At 44.2% G+C, this 20,631-nt stretch overlaps 1 protein-coding gene across 20 annotated transcripts in view; it reads left to right on the forward strand.

Moving 5' to 3' along the window:
• The window catches only part of CLIP1 (CAP-Gly domain containing linker protein 1), a 106,408-nt gene that overhangs the window by 76,638 nt on the left and 9,139 nt on the right, over window positions 1-20,631 (forward strand). For all 20 annotated transcript variants that reach the window (XM_016153793.2, XM_036221785.1, XM_036221789.1 and 17 more), the window contains 3 exons: window positions 680-786; window positions 5,649-5,769; window positions 19,152-19,204. In XM_016153793.2, coding sequence (XP_016009279.2) covers window positions 680-786; window positions 5,649-5,769; window positions 19,152-19,204 — 281 coding nt within the window. The remainder of the gene's footprint in view (window positions 1-679; window positions 787-5,648; window positions 5,770-19,151; window positions 19,205-20,631) is intronic.

Genomic DNA, 20,631 nt, shown 5'->3' on the forward strand with positions numbered 1-20,631 from the left:
GCCGGGCCCTGCGGTTGGTCACATGCCCTCTCACTCCCGTGACCATCTGGGTTTCCCACCAGGGCCAGGCCCCTGTGGGCAGGCGATGAGGCTGGACGTGTGAGTGTGAACATGTGTGAATGCGTTTCAGCTTCGCTACGTGGCCTTTTCCTTTTCAGATTGACGTTCACATGGGTAAATCGTTTCCCATGTACAAATATTTTGATTCAAATCGTTTTTCATGAGGACTATGTAAATTTAGTACTGACGTTGAAAAACATTGTATCCTAAATTGCTAACCTATGGGAAGGAAAGGGTTTTTTTTTTTCATATAGAGAATAATCCTTACTGACATTATGCTTTTCGATTTATTTGTTTTTTAAAAGATGCTTCATACTTGAATAACAAGTTCAATGATACATATTGAGAATTATACACAAGGTGAAAGGAAACTCGGTTTCTGAAGCAATTTAGTTTGACATTGTGGCCAGGTATATAGGAAATGTCTGACTAAATATAATGGTGAGGTTTGCAGTCTGTAACAGACTTGGTCATTTGTCATCTCTTCACCCAGGTGATTTTTATTTTTTGGCGGGTGACTTATTTTTAATGCACATTTTCATGAATAATTTGTCTTTGTCCAGTCATGTCATTGGAAAGTGAAATAATTTCATCCAGTTTTTTTCTCTTGGTCTTTAAGTTGGATACACTTAAGGAAAACAACTTGAAAAATGTGGAGGAGCTGAATAAATCAAAAGAACTTCTGACTGTAGAGAATCAAAAAATGGAAGAATTCAGGAGAGAAATGTAAGTTTATCTCCTTGGAGAGAAGTTGTGAAACTTATTTAAAATCACCAAAGTAAAAACAGGGCTACTTAAAAAATACTTGACAAGTACATAGAGTAAAAAGTAATTGTCACCCTCCTGTCCCCCAAATGCTAATGCACACCTGAGACGTAAGCCCTATAATCACTGTCATGTCAGAACTATAGGTAAGGTAACGGATCAAAATGATGACATGGTGCTGGCCGATGGTTAGGACGTTTGAGATTGAAATGCGACTTTGTATAGCTTTACAAAAATACAAGTGAAATCAGAGTATTTCTAAAGTAGTATGCTTATACAATAGCCTTTTATTAATAAATCCCTCAAAATATTTTCTATAGAAAAGAAAGCATTACTAAGGTTATTGGTGATCTTAATTTTAAGAGAAATCAAATCTTCTGGCATGAAAATTAAAAGAGCAGAATTTCGGAAGACTTTTTCTAATCAAGATTTACACATGTGGCTGTTACCTGGACTTCAGGCAGAGGGGCCATCCAGGTGCCCTTGTCACCACCTTCTAGTTTGGTCATTGTAATTATTGCAGATGGTTATTTATCTGGCATTTTTAATGATAGAGTGTAGGTTTCATTTTGCTCTTCTATTCTGATCGCTAGACAGCATCATCTGTATGAAGCTAAAAATTTAAAGCCAATGAATCTGGTGAACATTCGAGTATGTCCTTCACACTAGGTGCAGTTAAGCTAGAAAGGATACAAAGATGAATTACCTGTGGTTCCCGCCCACCAAGGGTTTATATTATTTATTTCTAGTTCTTATCAAACAAATAGATGAGGGTCAAAAATTAAAAAAAAAAAAAGCATCCATTCTAAACGTCCATTCCTGAGTCACCATCTTCAGTACTATCTGTTGGTCGAACTTGAATTGAACTAGTGTATATCTGGTTCTTCCGAGAGTTCTTAAAATCCTCCTCGAAATCATCTCTCCCGAGCTACTCACGAGGCTGATGAGTCTGTCCTCAGTCTAAATTTTAATGATACTTTTCTAGATGGCATTTAAGTAGTTCCCAACAATACCATGTACACAGATCTATAAATTTACAATTGTGCTTATGGCCATCAGGAGAGGCTTAAATTTCTTCGCCTACCAAAGCCCAGTAATGCAGACAGTGGGTACTGCGATGGGAAGAATGAATTCGGAATCGATGCAGAGGGTGGGTTCACTACAGTTCAGAGTTTTTCCCCTGTGACACAAGTAATTATGCTAACATAAAACATCTGGAGCACTTTAAGTTGACTTTAGTTCATTTGTGTCACCAGGGCAGCTGGTGAGGGAGGCTCTGAGCAGCGGGAGATTCCTTAGGCAGCCTCCCCGCTTCTGGGGCTGTCCTAGGTAGTGGAGGGGCTGGGCCAGAGCTCAGGAGTTGGATGAAATTCCTCTTTCTTGCTAGAGGAAGAAGTCTCTTGTCTAGTCATTACATTGATCTAGTAAAGTGTTCAGCATCCTTACTGAATCTTTCTGTCGTGTCACCCACCCCCAATCAGTGTGGGTGGCTTCACCTCTAGAAAGAGATCAGTTGTGTTTCGTGCCCTGTTTCTTGAAGAATCCCACTGAATAATGAAAGCTTAGTCCCTTGTCTGTAGAAACTGAGAATCAGGAACAAAAGATCACAGCCCCCACTGCCGTCCCTCGGAGCTTGGCCTGTCTTCCTGCCTGGAGCCGCTCTCCCCAGACCTCTGGTCCCCGAGGGAGTGGTGGAGGCGAGGAGGAGGCGGGCCACAGGGTGGACAGGCCTGGGCTGCTTTTGTCTCTCACCTTTCTGGCTCACCAGACCTGAGAGAAGCAGGTCGTCTGTCTGTCACTTGACATATACCAGGAGCTGGCAGGGGAGGTCTGAAGAGTAGGCTGAATGAGCCCCTGCCCTCAGTGACTCAGAGTGTCCTGCCGTAGATGTGGCCACGTGACAAGGACCATCTGATATAAATGTGCTATGTAATGGGAATGGTGCTTCTGAAAAAAAAAGAAAGAAAGAAAGAAAGAAGAGAGAGAGAGAGAGAGAAAGAAAGAAAGAAAGAAAGAAAGAAAAGAGAGAGAGAGAGAGAGAAAGAAAGAAGAAGAAAGAAAGAAAGAAAGAAAGAAAGAAGAAGAAAGGAAAGAAAGAAAGAAATAGAACCATAATCACCCGCCAAAGCCGACCCGCAGTACACTCCAATCCCATCCCTACCTCAAGCCCTCCCTCCCACCTCCCCCTACACCCTCCTTCCGCCCTCCCTCCCCAGCCCTTCCCTCCCTTACTCCCTACCATCCCTCCCTCCCCCCCAGCCCTCCATCATCCCTCCATCTCCCTTCACCACGCCCTCCCCCTGACTTCAAGAAAGGCCCCTTCAAAGGAAAAGGAAGGAAAGGAAGAAAAAGCACTCATTTCCCTGTTCCTTGGTTGCCCAGTGCAGAGAGCTGGAGCGTGAGCTGCATTCGCTCTGTGGTTCGGCATGCACATGCGGCTCTCCGTGGCCTCCGGAGCTGGTCCCATGTCCCCTCACCAGGCAGGACCACAGCTCCTGGAGGAAAAGGGACACCAGCACAGACCCAGGAGGTCTCATGGGAACTGTCGCCCCCGGAACATCGCCCTCGGCAGTGTGGGAACCAGCACGTAGTGCTGATGGTCCTTTTCCTCCATGCTTCCTACTAGACTGGTTTTAGGAAAACTCTTGAGTTTGGTTAGCCAGCTCCCGTTTTCAGACGGAAAGAGAAGAAAAGGGTTTCTCTCTCATATAAATTGAATCTTAGGGAAAACAATATAAGCACTCTGATGTTTGATTTGACTCACCTGGCACAGTGATAAATCTAGAATATATTTAGCATGGCAGTTAATAGACTTGTGAGCGATTCACAAGTAGAATGTTTGCGAGTCAATATTAACAATGTTTATTTTACCTTTCAGTTTTAAAACACATTCTTCTTTTCTGTTTCATAACTTGTCATATAAAAATAAAAGTAGCTTAAAAATTGTTAGAAATGTATTTGTAGGTATTTTCAAAATCACCTCGTAGGGTGTTTCCGGGAGTCGGGCTGTTAGAGCCTCGTTGCTCTGTGAGGTGCTTGTACCCGCCACGCTCAACGGGAAAAGGCGCTTCTGTGTCTGAGTGAAAGCTGAGGCCCTTCTGCCAGTTCTAAGTCCGGTTCTTCTACCGCTTCCTGGCCACGTGGTTCGGGACACGTCTTCTCGGTTCCCTGCATTTCAGTTTTCTCACCTTCAAAACCTAATAGCAACATGAGCCTCCTGAGGCTTTGAGAATTAACAGAAAACGTATATGGAAGCGCGTTGCAGATTTTAAAACATTGAACAAATATTTAGGACATTTTGATATTTCTTAGCTTCTTTGTTTTAATTTTCCGTGCGGTGGGCTTTTACTAGAAATCAAGGATTTAAAAAACTTTAAAAGATGAAAATCTTTAATAGAGAGAAAAGAGGGTCCCAGGCATCCCTGACAGGCCACACAAACGCTGAGACCAAACAGCCCCCTATGCAGGCAGTAACCGCCTAGGAAGGAAAGGTTTGGCTTATGATGATTTCATCGTAAGTAAAATCTTCTGATTTGTCAAGAATTGATAGACTTTAGACAGAAGATGAACTTTGTGATGTGTGTGTATTTTGATCCATAATTAAAATCAAGCCTCCCGGATTTTAAGTGACTAATTACCTGAGACTAAAATTCCTCTTCATTTTTCTTCCCTTGCTAAATAAACATCTCTGTGAAACGCCAAATTTAATGTGCTAAGAGAATTTTCGCGTAGTTTAGTCATCTAAATCTTCATGAGGTCATCCCTGTAGGCATATTATAGGTGGATGGAGAGTTAAAAATTTTTTAAAAAAATGAAGATGCCAAGCACCGCCACCCATTAGACAATTGAAGTTAAAAATAGACGTGTTCATGCATCAGCAGATGGATTCATACCCAGATGACTGGATTCAGAATACAGCCACGTATGACAGCTCCCTGAATGGAGTTTAGCCAGCACAGACTTAAAAGTCATAATTGCATCAAAACCTGCTATGGCATAAAACTAAAATCCAGTGATCAAATAAAGTATTTTGAATATCCGTGTGAAAAGGATAATAATTTGAGATGCATATTTTGGATGAATTTTAATAATGGGAAGATGCTTGATAAACATACTTACCCTGCTCACATTTTGTATGCTGATATAATATAGGTCAGCAGGCTATATTTTTATTTGCTTCTTTTAATTATGAGTTAGCAGTATGGAACGAATACAGCAAAAATAAGGCACCTGTTATGTAACTAGAAAACTGCATTTTCTTTTGGATTTCACCTGTTTGTCTGAAATATATACTTAGATTCATGGCAGCACTTGATTCTGATAGAATCTGGCAGATGAAACTATTAGATTTTGGTTTCTGCCAGAAAAAAAACCTTAACGGATTACAGATTTGTGGAGTTAGAGCAGAGTACCTTGCAGCAGCGTAAATCCCTTTGTCAAAATAGTAGGTTTTGGTAGGATTTTTTAATAGAAATAGTCCCAAAGACAAGAGGCAAAGTGACCATTTCACTGGTCATTTATTTTGTAGTTACACTGCTTTTTGTATAGGGAGCGGTTAGAAGTAAGGTAAGTGTGGGTGGTGAAGGCTGGAGGTAATGTTTATTAGGTTTAAAAAATCCTAATAATTGTGGGCGACAGTCCTCCTGAGAAGTTAAAGCCATTGAGCCCCTCCTGTATGTAGATAACACTGCCTCCTGTTATAATAGATCCTATCAGGCACGTGACCCAGATATATTTTCCTCAGTGCTGTGAAGCTGGTCGTCTCCCACAGTTTCCTTGCCTGTCTTGTTTCTATGGTAACCCTGCACTCACTGTCCTTGCAGAGAAACCCTAAAGCAGGCAGCCGCTCAGAAGTCCCAGCAGCTTTCAGCATTGCAAGAGGAGAACGTGAAACTTGCCGAGGAGCTGGGGAGAAGCCGGGACGAAGTCACGAGTCATCAGAAGGTCAGTGGGCCTTGGGCGGGCGATCCCGGCGCTGCCGTTGAAGTCTGCGGCCGGCAGGGCGCTGCCCGGAGGGCAGGCAGCTCAGAGATGAGCCCGGTGTGGCGGGGTCTTTCCAAATGGGATTTCACGTCCGTTCCCTGTGTTGTGTCTCCTGGTTTCCAAGCACGCTGCTATTGGGCTTGGGGTCGGAGTGAGTCGACAGGACCTTTAAAAAGCACTGGGAACTTGCAAGCAAGTAGAAGTGAAGATCTTTATGAGATGATCGTATAGCAATGCATTTAAATGGAAAGGGACAAAATCTTCCTACTATGCTTGGATTTTAAAACTATTTTCTCTTGACTTTTTTTTTTCTTCTATCAAAATTGGTTTTAAGGAAGCAGACTCCCAAAATTATGGATTTGGTGTGAGGGTTGGAAGCTGTTTTTAAATAGAACTCTGCTTCTCTTTAAATTTTTAAAAACATTTCCTAGTGGAACTGTGTACATGTGTGCACTCATGTGTCGATATTTGAAATGTGTGTTACACCTGGAATGAATGCTAGCCATAGCCCATTTGCTTCTGTATTTAAGTCACAAAGCTTTCTGACAAGTTTATTAAATACTAAAACAAAACTGATTTTAAAGAATGCTATAGCCTGCTTTTTATTCTTTAACAGTTAAAGTGCTGGATTGTAGTCACATCTGATCTCAGTGCAGAAGCTCAGAATTACATTCTTAAGAGAATTTTGCTGTGTAGTTAGTTATTAATTCCAGCTTTGCATGTCAAGGGAAAAAATTTTCCCCCCAGCATACTTTGCAAACAGAAATTGTCACTTGGGATGGAGCAGTTTGGGGTGATTGTATAGAGAGCCCATTGACACGGTGCAGTCAGGGCAAGACCTGATTTGGAGAGCTGATAGCAGACTTTAAAGGCGTTATTATAGCTTTTCACAATTTTCTTCACACAAGAGATGCCCCATCTCTCTAGACTACGGGATGACGATGATGCCGTTGGTGGTAGTCTCTCACATCCATTGGGTCCTACTGTGTGACAGGCACAAATAAATTAATCTTTACAATAATCCTAGGAGGTGGCATTATCATCATCCCTATTCGTAAAAGAGGAAACGGGGAGACAAAGAGGATAGTACTTTGCTCAGCCTCATTCAGCGAATAGTATCAAGACGCGTTTGCCTCTTCTGATTTGGGCCAGGAAAAGAATTGGAGTGAGTTGGCTTAACAGGGTCGCTGCCTCTCCTTTGATCAGCATGTGAGAAATTGGAGTTCATGAAAAGTAGGAGCCCTTTGACCCGGCGAGGCCCCCACCCGGGGCACAAACCAGAGCGCCTGGAACACGGGCTAGATCCAAGCGCAGCGTCTGAGGCTCGCAAGGGACGGGTCTCGTCTTGGTGCTGAGTCTGTTCCCATCTTTGATCTCATTTTGTTGAACTTCTCCAGCAGAGAGAGTGGATTCCGTACGTGGGAGGGATGTCGCCCTCTCATCTCATGCCGTGACCCTCACGGGGCTGTTGATTACATTTTTGTTTCCGTCAGTCAGAACCAGAAAGGACTCGGAAAGAGACATCACGGTGCGTGGGCAGAGGTTTCCAGGGCTCGCTGTCCCTTCTCCAGCTCTTTCTCTTTTACGTATTGTGATTGGAATTACTTTCCTTTTGAAAAGGTTTTGTGCTTAAGAATCTGAAAATCGGTGATGTAAAGGGTGTTGGGAAACAGCATCTGCAAGGAACAACTGAGCAAATAACTTCTCTTTAAAGAATGGGGTTGTTACGCCCTTTGCAGCTTTCTGTGTTTTGCTCAGGAGAGGACGGGCGGGCTTGCGTGAGAGCATACGAGGCGTCCATGCCAGAGATCCTCACTGTTATCGATTACCAGGAAAGATTCTAGGCGATCCTTCCTTTGACATGTGTATAATTTCAGAAGTGTGGAGAGAAGCGCTCATTTAACATTCCTGAGAAGCAGCCTTAGTCCAAAGAAGACTGATGAATTCAGCGGCTGCATTCTTGTGTATAATCTCCAGGAATCACTGCTTGCTTAGGTGAAAGAGCGAAGTGAAACTTCATTACTCTTTATAATCTAGTCAAACTATTGATCAATTATGCTCAGAAATACACTACAGAGCTGGTGTTCGACAGAAACCCTATTTAAAAAAAAAAAAAGACTTTTAATTGTAATACTATAGAAATATTTAGTGTTTCGTTCTAAAGATTAACACCGCAACGCCTAGATTGACATGGGGCGAACACTGACCTGGGACCGGAGTCCCCCCCGAGTCCCTTGTTTAGTAGCACCGTGATTCCCTGGCCGTTTTGTGAGCCGATTGCCGTGCCACGTGTCACAGAGTCCTCACAGCACACCCTGGGACAGTAAGGTGATTTGTAGACGAGGAAGCTGAGGCTTACAAGTGAAGTAACTTGCGAGGGACACGGCTAGGCCGTGCTTTACTCGGGAGAGAGCCGAGGCGGAGGAGCTGGCGGAGGAGCTGAAGTCTGAACTCGCGTCGGACTGACGCAGAAGCCAGTTTCCCTGTGCTCCCCTGTACTGAGCATCGAACCGATTTCTACGTACTTCATAATTATTGTCGTTAAGATAAAAAAACAATATCTGGGGTGGGTGGGCTCAAACAGTGCTATAGAATGCACTCTCGATTCTACTGGCGTATATTTTTTCTGCCTCAAATATTTATTTTGCATAGCAAACCCAAGACATGCCAGAATCTGTTCTGCATCTTAAGATTCTCACTGGGATCATTGGCCAAAGACTTGTACTTGAGATGCCTCTTGCATGATGAGGGCTGTTTCACTTCCTGTTTGTCATTTGGAGGTGAGGTTATTTGTGGAAATAAAGGTGTCCCTGTCTCTCTATGACAGTAGTTTTGTAGAATATTCTTTTTCCCCTCCATGGGTTCAAACATTTTCTTATCACCTTAAAATGGTAATGTAGGAAACTCTGAAACTAAGATGTCTAGTAGTGAGCAGGACTGGTCGGCGGAAGGTGTGGAATGATAAGAGTTCCCCGGCTTCACTAGAGACCCTCATTTCACTTGATGGGCAGCTGGGCATCGCGTGCCCCTGTGGAGAAGCAGGGCATGGCTCGAGAGGAGCGCCCGCGTGCTTGAGTCCTCTGGAGCGGAGCTGGCAACGCCAGAAGCAGAGCCTCCGTGCGTGCCGCTCGTCTGCTCCCTGCCGGGCATCCTCCTGGCCAGCGAGAACTTCTTCAAGTCGCCTTCCCCAGGTGGGATCTTTCAGTTTAAGGGGTGGTGGGGAGCGACAACCAGGATCAGTTAGCGTTGTGAGATAAAGAAGGGCTCGATTTACCTGGCATCCACAGTGACAGAAATCTTTATAACGTGTCACATAGAGTGCCTTTCTCTTAAAAAGAGAACAGATTAGATTGAACCAAATTGCCCTTGTTCCACAGTTTCATGTGGTTCCACCTCATAGTTGACATCATTTATCTTTTTTGATGACTGACTCTTAGGAAGATTGTCGCTGTGATTGCTGTTGACCAGTCACTCTCGCGTTGCTTCCCGCCCGACGGCCCTACGAGTTTCCCGCCGTTTCGCATTGCTTGTGTGTGTGCGTGTTGAAACATACGTAACAATTTACTGTTTTAACCATTTTACACCGTGCAGCTTGGTGGCGTTTGGTACAATCACAGTGCTTTACAGCCACCAGCTCCTGTTGCAGAACACCTCATCACCCCGAAAGGAAACCCCGCACCCACTCAGTCATGCCGCGCGCCCTCACCCCGCCCCTGGCAGCCACTCGTCTAGTTTTTGTCTCTATGGCCTTGACCGTTTGGACATTTCGTATCAGTGGGATCACACAGTAGGTGGCCTTTGGTGTCCAGCCTCGCTCAGCATCATGTTTTTCAGGGTCCCCGCCCCCCACTGCATTGTAGCGTGTCAGCGCTCCGTTCCTTTCTGTGGCCGGGTCACACCCCGGTGCGTGGACGGGCCACGCTTCGTTTACCCGTTTGTGTCAGGTGTTTACGTCCCCCTCCTCCGTTCACACTGCCTCCTGGAGTCTGCATTCCCGCCCGGAGCTGCTGCACTAACGGCCCCTGAGTATCTTCTGGGGGTCGAGAAACCCTTCTCATTCCCTTAAAAGCAGTTCTAAATCTTGCCACATTGTTCGCATTTACAATCTCAACTTTCTCTTATCTTTACTTCTAAATTTTAAAGAGTATTCTATTTTCGGCCTCTACTTTTCACCCCCCTTTTCCTTCCCGGCCTCCTGCAGTCTGCTTTTTCCCAGCCAGCAGCAGCGCCCACCTGAAGTGGCTTGTGCTGGAGATGTCACTCGACGTAGTGAAGGTCCAGACGCGCGGCTTCCTTGCCCCCTCCGGGAGCGCTCGGCGCCGCCGGCCGCATCCCCGACCCGCCGCGTCTGAGTTCTTCCTCGGGGCTGGCGCTTGTCCCTCTGCATCCCCTGCCACCGGTCACTTCCAGTCACGCATCTGCGTTTACCGCTCCGCTCCCTTCCCTGTTCGGTGAGCTTTTCCTCGTCGTCGGAGGCCCACCCGAGATGTCCTCACATCTCATCTCTGCGTCCGTGTGGCAGTCGCCACTGCTCTCCGTCCGCGACACTCAGAGCACCGTGTCGCGGTTGTTTCCTGGGCCTCTCTCCCACGCCGGCTCGGAGGTGGTAGGAGCCGTAGCGCGTCGCGTGTAGGTGGAGTGAGTGCACGAATGGCGCGCTGAGCGTCTCGTTTTAGCCAGGGCCCCGGGTCCCGTTTCACAGACGAGGTGCAGAGGCTTGGTGACCGCTCTTGGGACTTTCTTGCCCGAGTCCAGCTACTTCCAGGTTATAGCTTCGTCGCCAAGAGCTGTGGTTGCCCGAAACCTGGTCACCGCATGAGCGGGGCATTTGCCGTGCGTGGACGGTAGAAGCACACGGTGCGGGTCCAGGCAGGTCACGTGGTTTTACGATGGAAGGAACCCGTACAGCGTATTTCTTTTCATAGAGAATACTAGAAATAATCCCAGTAGGGTGAGTTCTTCTCTTCAAGTAGTCATCTTAGGTAGTCCATTGAGAGACGTCTGATGCTCCTCAGACCTCACATGTGTCCCCTTTGTGAGGATTGCACTTGCACTCAGCTGTCACTATGGGAACAGTACTGATTCTCCCCCCTTGCCCCCAGTTATTTATAAAATGAGGTTACAGTTCGCCTGTGGAAACTGGACGGGGGTTAGAGACTCAGTGCTGTGTTTTTTACCAGCAGTTCTTCCTGACAGAGGTTATAGCAGATGCAGTATACAAAAAACTGGGGTTATCATCTAAATTGATCCAGGAATAATTACCTGCCTTTTAAATAAGCCTGAATTCCCAGGCATGAATGTTTAGAACGGGAATGCTATTTTTAGCTTGTCATGTTTTATTTTGGAAAAATAGTGTTCATCAGCCATCATAATTCCAATCTGGGCTCAGGGGACTTCTGGGCAAGAAGGGCTGAGCGAAGCTGGATCCGCAGAATCTCTCTCAGTACCTGACTGAAATGAGCACACTTTCTGATTATTAAAATATGTCTCCAGGAAATCCAGCAGAGCCAATCAACGTCATACTGTCAACATTAAAATTGACAACCAAGAAAAAAAAAATGAGGTTTGACTCCATTTGACACTTTGCAGTGGTAAGAGAAAAGAAACAAATAGCAGACTCCTTAGAATTTTCACTCTAATCCTCCCCATCCTGTTGCCCGATCCAGGTTGGAGAAAATTGGAGTGAGGAAGTGAGTAGGCAGCGTGGGGAAAGAGTCAAGGAAAAATCTTTGATGCCAGAAGCCCTCTGCTGCCATCTCAGGGTTCTACCAGAAGGAGGAACAACTGCTGGGTGTCACCCTCCAGTCTGTCCAGCAGAGCAGCTTAGCTAGACGGAGGTGGTGGGAACGGGTGGCCTTTTTCTCAGACGCGGTAAGTCCACAGGTAGACGGTCCCAGTGGGTCCAGCCCTCAGGAACGTCCTTAGGGAACTGGCTTCTCTCTCTGCTCTGCTGCTGTCCTTGGCCTGTGGTTTTCATTCTCTTGCTGTTCCTCCAGGCACTGCAGACCTTTCCAGGAAGAAGCAGGGGGAAGGCAGAGGTGGGGGAAGGTGGAGGGCTCCCCCATCACATGGTTTTGTCTTTTAATATTAGGAGAGAGGAAAGTTCAGATCTCTAAAACAGTGTCACCCACCCACCTCCAACCATAACGAGGCTGCGTTCCTGTCTCTAGGGACTGAAAGCAACAAAGGACCTGAGAGTAGGTGTTGGGAGAACCAGCTTATGATGTCCGTCTGTGGCCGAAGCCTGAGGACACCCTCCTGGGAGCAGGAGCACCTCTGTCCAGAGGCAGCGAGTGAGACACAGGCCAGGAGAAGGAAACTCTTGGGAAGCATGGGCCCCAGCCTCGCCCCAGGGCCCTCTGGCTACAGAAATGTGTGCACACTACGGTGCCCAGCCTTCCAGCCGTAGCTCGGAGGTGCAGGTGGGAGGTCTTAGATAGAGTAAGAATAATTCATTTACATTACACATGAAAGTCTAGGTAGAGATGCCCATAATAAGAGGAACGGTTGGATACAAATTGTACCAAAAAGATGAAAAAAGGGACACAGGAAACCAGAGAGAGATGAGGATGTTGAGTATAAGAAAATAATCATATCATGCAAAGTAAAGAGTGATTTTATATAAAAACTTAAGTGACTTAAATAAAACAGCCGTTCAAAGAGGAGAATGAGAAAGTGATACAAATTGAACAAAGAGTGAAGAGTTAAAGAACAAATCGAAGATCAAAACCACATTATATCAGAGCCAGGAAATAAATCAGAAACAGAAGGGAACCTCATGACCATTTCTAAAAATATAAAGGCGAGGCTTGAGCCAGTCGTAGTAAATAAAGAGGAAACAGCGAAGAGATTGAAGAGTTAGTGGAAAGATGATAACCGTGGAGGACAGAGGTAATCCGGACAAGTGTGACTGGCATCCCTGACGCAGAGAGCAAATGCAGCAGAAGAAAGTGTGAGGGGTAGCTAGGAAGCTTTCCCCAAGCGAAGGAAGAACCGAATCTGCAGATGGGAAGGAGATAGCGGGTTGTGTCCTTCTTGCTGAAAATGAGTTCACACAGGGAAGGGGGAATTGGTCCAAAGTAAATGACACCAAAAAACTACCCTGATTCTTCTTGAACTTCAAGATTACTGCTCAGGTGCTCAGGCAGAAAAAAGCAGATTCCTTATTAAAAGGTAAAAAACCAACCCACTGCAGTCACATCCAACACCAGAAAACTTTGCTGTGCTCTTTCCGAAGTTCTGAGGGACAGAAAACAGGACGAAGAGCATCCTCTCCCAGCAGCAGCATTCAGATGAGAGGGTAGGCAGAGGTTCTCAAACGTGGAAGAAACATGAAAGCTGTAGCATCTGTGAGTCCTGGAAGCTACTCGATGATAAAAGCTGGCCAATCGGAATACGGAATTTAGCTACAGAGAAACTGGTAAAAGGACTGCTGGTGAGAATTAAATCCAAGCGGATAGACAACCAAAGCTAACAGTTCAGGGAGTTACAGACACGGAGTAGAATTGTGTTTTTAACTTTTTGGTTTTTTTGGAGATGACTTCAAATTTTGCAAAAGTAAAAATAGAACATAGAATGCTCATATGCTCTAGGGACTTGTTTTTGCTTAACTACAGTGGTATTCAAACTCCGGAAGTTTAACACTGTTATCTAATGTGCAAACGACATTCCTGTTCAGGCAGTTGGCCCAGCAATAATTCTTTATAGTTTTTTTCCTCTTTTTCTCTCTGTTTCAGGCTCCAGTCCGGGATCATACATTCCATACACTGAGTTTTCAGGTCTCTTTAATCTTCTTTAATCTAGAATAGTTCCTCTGCCTTTCATGACTTGACTTTTTTTAGAAGAACAGGCAGGTTATGTTGTATAAACTCTTCGTTTGGGGTTTGTCTGATGTTTCTTGATGGCATCCAGGTTAGGCATTTTTAGCAGGAAGACTATATATTTATAATTGTATTGTACCCTACTAGGAGACATGCGATGTTGCTTGATGCTAATTTTGATCATTTAGTGAATGTAAGTTTAAAAGATTTGCAAGGCGAAGAGATAAAAGGAAAGAAAAAGGAGAAAAAAGATGATATGACTGACAAAATTGGAGGCAGTAAGGTGAAAGAGAAAGTGCTCAGACTTCCTCATCTTTTATGCCAGGGGATGTTGCATATTGTCTAAAGTTAAAATTAACTTATACCTAAGAAAATGATGCTAATCTCATGTTTTAAAAAGTGTATATTACTTGGAAATTTTACATAAGCAATGTATATAAACTTAGTAGGAGCTCTTAGAATCGAATATATCTTTGTGGTAAAGAAAGTTTTTTTTTACTTTCAACCAGTTTCTTTTGTTGACTTCCATTTTTCTTTCTCCTGTTAAATTTAAGTAAAATTAAACCCCGCCCCCCATCCTGCCCCTTATCCTTTATCCTCCTTGCTGTTGTACGTGGAGAAGCCTGCCGTGTCGTTCAGCTGATGCGAGCTATGCTGGAATTATTCTAACGTAAAACTCCAGTTAGTCCAGGCACTTAGAATTAGTCCTCACTGGTAAATTAGGGGATATTTTTTATTTTTCTATGTTGCTGAATTTTCTAAAAATGAGCATGTCATTTTAACAAAAATAATACATTAACTTTTCTTTTTAAAAAATGACAGCTCTATGTACAAGTTAGAAATGTGCAAAAACTCCGATTTGTTTGGGTTCTGCGGGAACCCTCTTTTCACTCAGTTAGGCATTTTCAGGCGTCATCACATTTTGAAATGGGCCGGCGGGCACATTTAGTTGCTGAAGGCCTTTTTCACCCTACATCTTCTCGTTCTGCGTATTTTAATTTTCTCGTTTGAGACATCCCTCTAGACTTCTCCACAGTCCTCCGAAGCGCTCCATTGTTTAAGGAGCTTCGTAGAAAGGTGTTTCCCAGCACTGAGACGCCATCTGGTCTGTAAGTGGCTGCCAAGGGGGCCGCGGGGTCTCTTCCCGTCTGTGTGTCTCTAGTTAAGGCTGTTCGCAGCTGACAGCGGATGCACTTCGACTGCACCGGAGCTGCCAGCGGACTTGTGGGAAGAGTAGCTGCTGTCTTTTCAGCACGGGGAGTGAAAAAGACCAAGGTGACGTGTGCGCCCTGTATACAGAGCTGCTGCGTAGTTACTGGCCTCCCTCAGTCACGGCCCCCTCTCCCCAGAGCCACACCATCAGTAGCCTTCTTGATGAAGAACAGCGATACCTATGTGCGTATGTATTTGAGGATGTAAATATATTCGTGTGTATTTGCTTACATAATTCACATACAGATGCGTATAAATGCAAACTAGTCTCCAAGGCTTGCTATCTCCCCGTGCCTTTTCTAAGAACTTCCGGTGGTAATCGAATGTGTCCCACTGCAGGTCAGCTTTGTGGGGAGCGAGCTTAGAGCGTTTAGTGTGCACGTTGTTTTTTAAGACGGGCACTTGGGACAGCACCTGTGGAAAAGAGGGGAAGGAAGCAGGGCTGGGCAGAGCAAGAAGCTGAGCCATGAAGCGGGCCCAGTGACAGCCTCGACCACCTCATGAGGAACTCTGGAGCTGGCATTTTGTCCCATATTGGGCTAGATCACCAGTCCTTTTATAATTCCACATCAGTCACTGGAGGTGGTCCATCCCGGAAAGGGGGCATGACCCTGACTAGAAGTCGCTCCACTGCAGTGACCCCTGAAGGGGCTGACAGCTCAGGGCTGTCCCAGAAGCTGGCGACAAAGGGGCCTGGCTCGAAAGCGGGGTCTAGGCAGCACTTCACCACGCCCATCCCCCTCTTCTTTGTTCTCTGAAAAGTCTTGTCCACAGAAATTTCTGAAGCCTCCTCTTCCTTTTTTCCCGCATGACCTTCTCCGCTTCTAGCAGCAGCAGTCTGTCTGTGTGGGAGGCCAGAGAGAAATCCTCAGACACAGGAAATACGACTGCGTTTTGTGCTGTCAAGGTAGAGCTGCTATTTTGGACATCAGAACACTTGCTTAGAGAAGAGACTGAAATAGCCCAAATGTGGACCACTTCACTGGGGAAGTCGGTGGGAACAGCGTCGGCTCGGCGCTGCTTTGGCTGAGTCAGGCTAGCTGAGCAGAGAGAGGCGGTTGCGTGAGGGCTGGCTCGTAAGTGCCACCGCGCAGGCCCATTGGAAACGCCAGCTCACTGATGACCTGAGGCATTTGTTAGCTCAGCACACAGCTCCTGAGCGCCTCCTGTGGGCCCGTCGGTGCTCCAGAGCTGGAGGAGAGGGCAGCGAGCAAAACAGAAAAGGAAATTGCTGCTCCTCTCCGAGGGTCCTTATTCAAGTGGTTTTTAATGAGCTTACAAAGCAGGAATTGCATATGTAATGACTCTGAACGTCAACACATCCTTCGTTTCACACAAGCTAGTATTTTTCTTAGCTTAAATGATAGATTAAAAGCACATTACCCACCATGTTTTTTTATAAGGCAGTTTTGTGGGTAGATGAGTTCTCTGAGATTTCTGGGCCAGTGTTCCCCAAACTGTGCTTATTTGTACACTAGTAGCTTCACTGTAATATTATTTTCTTAATATTTTTCTTTAAAGTAACTCTCCCTTTTATTCTGCCTTTTATCATGGAAAACTCGAAGCACGCGCAGAAGCAGAAGAGCAGTGCGATGGCTCCCCGTGCAGCCGGCCTCCAGAGCCGCCACCTCTGGGCCACTCTGCTTTCTGCTGTGTTCCCACTGCCCCTCCGCTCTGTCTGGCGTGGGTTAACTTGAAGCAAATCCTAGATATCCTGTCATTTCATCCGTAAATATTTTTATCTCTCTCAAGTGAGAATTATTTATCCCCTTAAAATGTAATGTTACTTTAAAATTAGAAAAACATGGTTCGTAACATGAAACGATGCACATATATGCCATTTCAAAAGAATTGCTCCTCTCATTGTCATTTTGTTAATATTGTAAATGGTTTAGTGTATCTTCCCATTCTGTTCTTTGTGTGTGTAACAACATATACAAATGCATATATATAATTTTTGTTTTTCACAAAAGCTATGTTATATAAATTACTCAAACTTGCTTCCCCCCGCCAAAGTCCTATTTATTAAGGTATGATTTACATAAAATTCACCCTTCATATGTGTAAGGTTTGGCGAATTCCAACATATGTATTACAGTCATATAACTTACCCCACAGTCAAGATTTTCTTCACCCCCAGAAGTTCTCTCTTACTCATTTTAGTCAGTCACCTTCTAATCCCTGAAAACTACCTCTTTTATGGCCCTATAGTTTTGCCTTTTCTAGTAGGTATCATAAATAGATTGGAAATAGTATATACAAACAAAATATTAGCAAATCGAATCCAACAATGTGTAAAAAGAATTGTATACCACGACAAAGAGATATTTATCTCAGATATGTAAGGCTAATTCAACATTCAAAGATCTATCTGAGAAAAACTACAAAACTTTGATGAATGAAATCAAAAAGAACTAAATAAATGGACAGATATTCCATGTTCATGGATACGTAGACTCGCTACTGTCAAGATGCTGGTTCTCCTCAACATGGTCTATAGATGAATGCAGTCTCAATCAATATCCCTGCAAGTTATATTATAGATGTTAACAAACTGATTCTAAAGTTTATGTGGGTAGGCAAATACCCCAAATAACCAACTTGATATTGAAGGACAAAATACATATTAGTCACAAAGAAAAAAATAATACCTGTATAGTGGAGAAACATGGAAGATGCTCCTTAGCCAGGTGACCAGACCCTCACCAGTGTGTGCGTCTTGTGAGCACGCGCTGAGAACAACACGGGATCACTTCTGTGCAGTTCCTGCCAAAAAGCACGTGATCTGACGTTCATGGGAACGTCAGACGGATCCAAACGGACAAACGTTCTGCAAAATAACAGGCCTATGCTCTTCAAAAATGTCGTGGTCACAAAAGACAAGGAAAGAATGAGAAACTAGTTAAAGAAACATAACTATTAAATGTAACTTGTTATCCTGTATTGGATCCTGGACCAGAAGGAAAAAACATTGTTTTCTGTAAAGAATCGGTACAATAAGTATCCCAAACTTCTGTTCCATGGAAATTTAGGCACAATGCAGCCTCCAGGAAAGAGGGAGAATCTCTGCGTACTGTTTTTTGCAGGGTTGAGTCACTTTTCAAACGTTTATTAATTGTATTTTCTCTGTTGTGAATTACCGGCTGTGTCCTTTATTCATTTATATCTTCATTGTAGGCATTTCCCAGTCTTACATTTATTTATTGAATTCTTTTTAATTTTTTAATTAAAAAATTTCAAAGAGCATACTCGTTTAAAAAAATAGTTGTAAGCCATATAAAAGGGCGTAAAGGAAAAAATGGAAGCCCCTCTCTTCGCCACATCCCACTCCCCAGATGTTCCTCCTCGTTTTTTAGTGTTTGCCTCCCACTCTTTTTCCTTCTTTTTGCTCTTTAAAAATGTTTAAATATTTCTGCGAATTACTCATACAGCTAATGCATATATGTTAATAGACTGGGGAATCAGACTCTACGGTGAAAAAACTGTATGTTAACCTCAAAAGACATATGGATGTAATTTAATGTTCAAAACATACAAGTCTGTGTATATGAAAGAACTTTTTAGATATGAAGGCCTTATAGCAAAGCATGTACATAACAAATACGTACACAGAAGTGAGACCTTAACTACATACAGCTTAAATTCTGGGCTGTTGGAAACCATTACTACATAGACTTGGTGTTATCCTTAAAACACACACACACACACACACACACGAGAGCCTTTTCACCCCTTTGATTAGCAGTGTGAATTGGAATGGGTAATTGGCTAAAGTCTGGTGTGCAGATTGAGGGGTAGAAGTAAGGCTTATCTCAGAAGGTGAATGAACTGAATCTTTTGCTGTTTACCCTTTATAGAATAATAGATTTTTAGAACTAAAGGGCCCTTGGAAATTCTTTTGTAACCTTCATATTTTATAGGTGAGAAAACGGACACTTGGAATAGAGTAGGTATAAAACGAGGCCACGTGGAAGAAATGGCCTGTTGCCCGCCCTCCTGGCGTTAGCAGCCTCCGTTGTCTCAGTAAAGGCACCGGAACGTTCGTGGTGAAGCCTTCACTCGGTTGGTTCACAAACACTTGTTGACTGTCTGAGGTACGGCACCTGCTGCTCAGGTGGTCGTATTTTTACCGCTCAGGTCGTAAATGATTCGTAACTAGTAACCGTGCTTCCTGTGACACAGTGACCACTTGCCTGTGAGGAAAGCCCATTGCTCGAGGTGTCCTGGAGTCTGAAGACGTGACCTGTGACACGAGAAACAGGCCTGTGGGCTTGTTCTGAACTGAACTTTTTTGTGTGTGTTTCTTTCCAGGTGGAAGAAGAGAGATCTGTGCTCAATAATCAGTTGTTAGAAATGAAAAAGAGGTAGGTTTTCTTTCCGTGTTTATGGTCGGCATGCGTGTGAGTGTGCGTGTTTAAAGAGGAAAGTTAGAAGATGATGGGTTACTTGCACGGTGACTCGTAGAAAACATGCGACCTTCTTAGGTTCAGAAAATACATTGCGATGGTTTGGTACTCATAATTGACAAATTATGAAAATTCATTTTTAGTATTAATTACTAAAACAGAGAATAGTTGAATTTTTAAGCCGCATTCAGCTGGCATTTATTCAGAAGTGTTCTAAAATCAGAGTGTCTCATAACACCGCTCTTCCCTCCTAGTTTCAGTAACTAAAAATACTGTCATTTTACATGGAAAAATTGATCTGCACATAAATACTGATTTTAATTTTATAAAAATTTTAATTTCTCAATAATAATGGGTAACACCATTAAAATGTTTCTGTTTTCTAAAAAAAAAAGAGAGTTATTTGTTATTCTTTCATGATAATCAAATGGTATTCAAATGGAGGCCTTCTGGTACCTTTAAGTGAGGATAAAGGGGCCCACAGACTTCAGCGTTTGGAAGCTTGATGCTTATACACCTGACAGTCAGTCTGCTCTTTTAAAATAATAGAATAAACTAGGAAAAAAGAGAATTCTCCAGGCTCTTGCAAAGTATTCTTACCTGTCAGAGCAGAGGCACGTCCCTCGGTGGACCGCTGACACACGTGCTCTACACTGGCAGAGTCCCCTCCCGCCAGCGAGGCAGCTGCCTAGGAATCGAGGGCTTTGTTTAGCCCACAAAGATTCTTGGGTTCCATAAGCTACGTTCTAAAGGACACGAGGCCTTGGTCCAGGGGTGCCTTTCCTCCTTTAATTAAAAATGCTTAGATCCATTTTGCTTTAACATTTCACATCAGAATGCACGTGTATTTCAGCACTGCCACACCCCTGGTCCAGCCAGGTGTTCTCCAGGAGGCCGTGCGTGAGCTGTGGTGACTGGTCTGCCGTGCCTGAACCCAGCTCCAGAGTGCAGGCACAGCTCCGCCCGCTGGGCCGTGGCGTATCTATTTTTACTTTAAAAAGAGCCTCGCGTATGCGGTTATCAGGGATGCGTGAAAAAATTAATAGGGCCATCCCTGTGGCAGTCTGGCAAGGGAGCATATGAAAATGGGCTGGTGTAAGCACTGACATAGTCCTCTTGCATTTATGTAGCTCTTCATAGCTCACAAACTCATCTAAGCTCAGAACAACCCAGTGAAATACATACGTGGTGGGGCTTGCATTTTAAAGCGATGAAACTAGAGTCCAAAAAGTTAAGCGACTTGGCCAGGAGCTCAGACGCAGGCATAAGGCCCAGGTCCTCAGTTATTTATGCTGGTTCTTTTCTCACTATACGTTTACTTATTATTACTTTTTTAAATTTTTTTTCTTTTTTTTAAGAAAAACATGCTATGGTTCATTAGTCCT

Source organism: Rousettus aegyptiacus, unplaced genomic scaffold (genome assembly GCF_014176215.1).
Source record: "Rousettus aegyptiacus isolate mRouAeg1 unplaced genomic scaffold, mRouAeg1.p scaffold_m13_p_5, whole genome shotgun sequence".
Taxonomy (NCBI): Eukaryota; Metazoa; Chordata; class Mammalia; order Chiroptera; family Pteropodidae; genus Rousettus; species Rousettus aegyptiacus.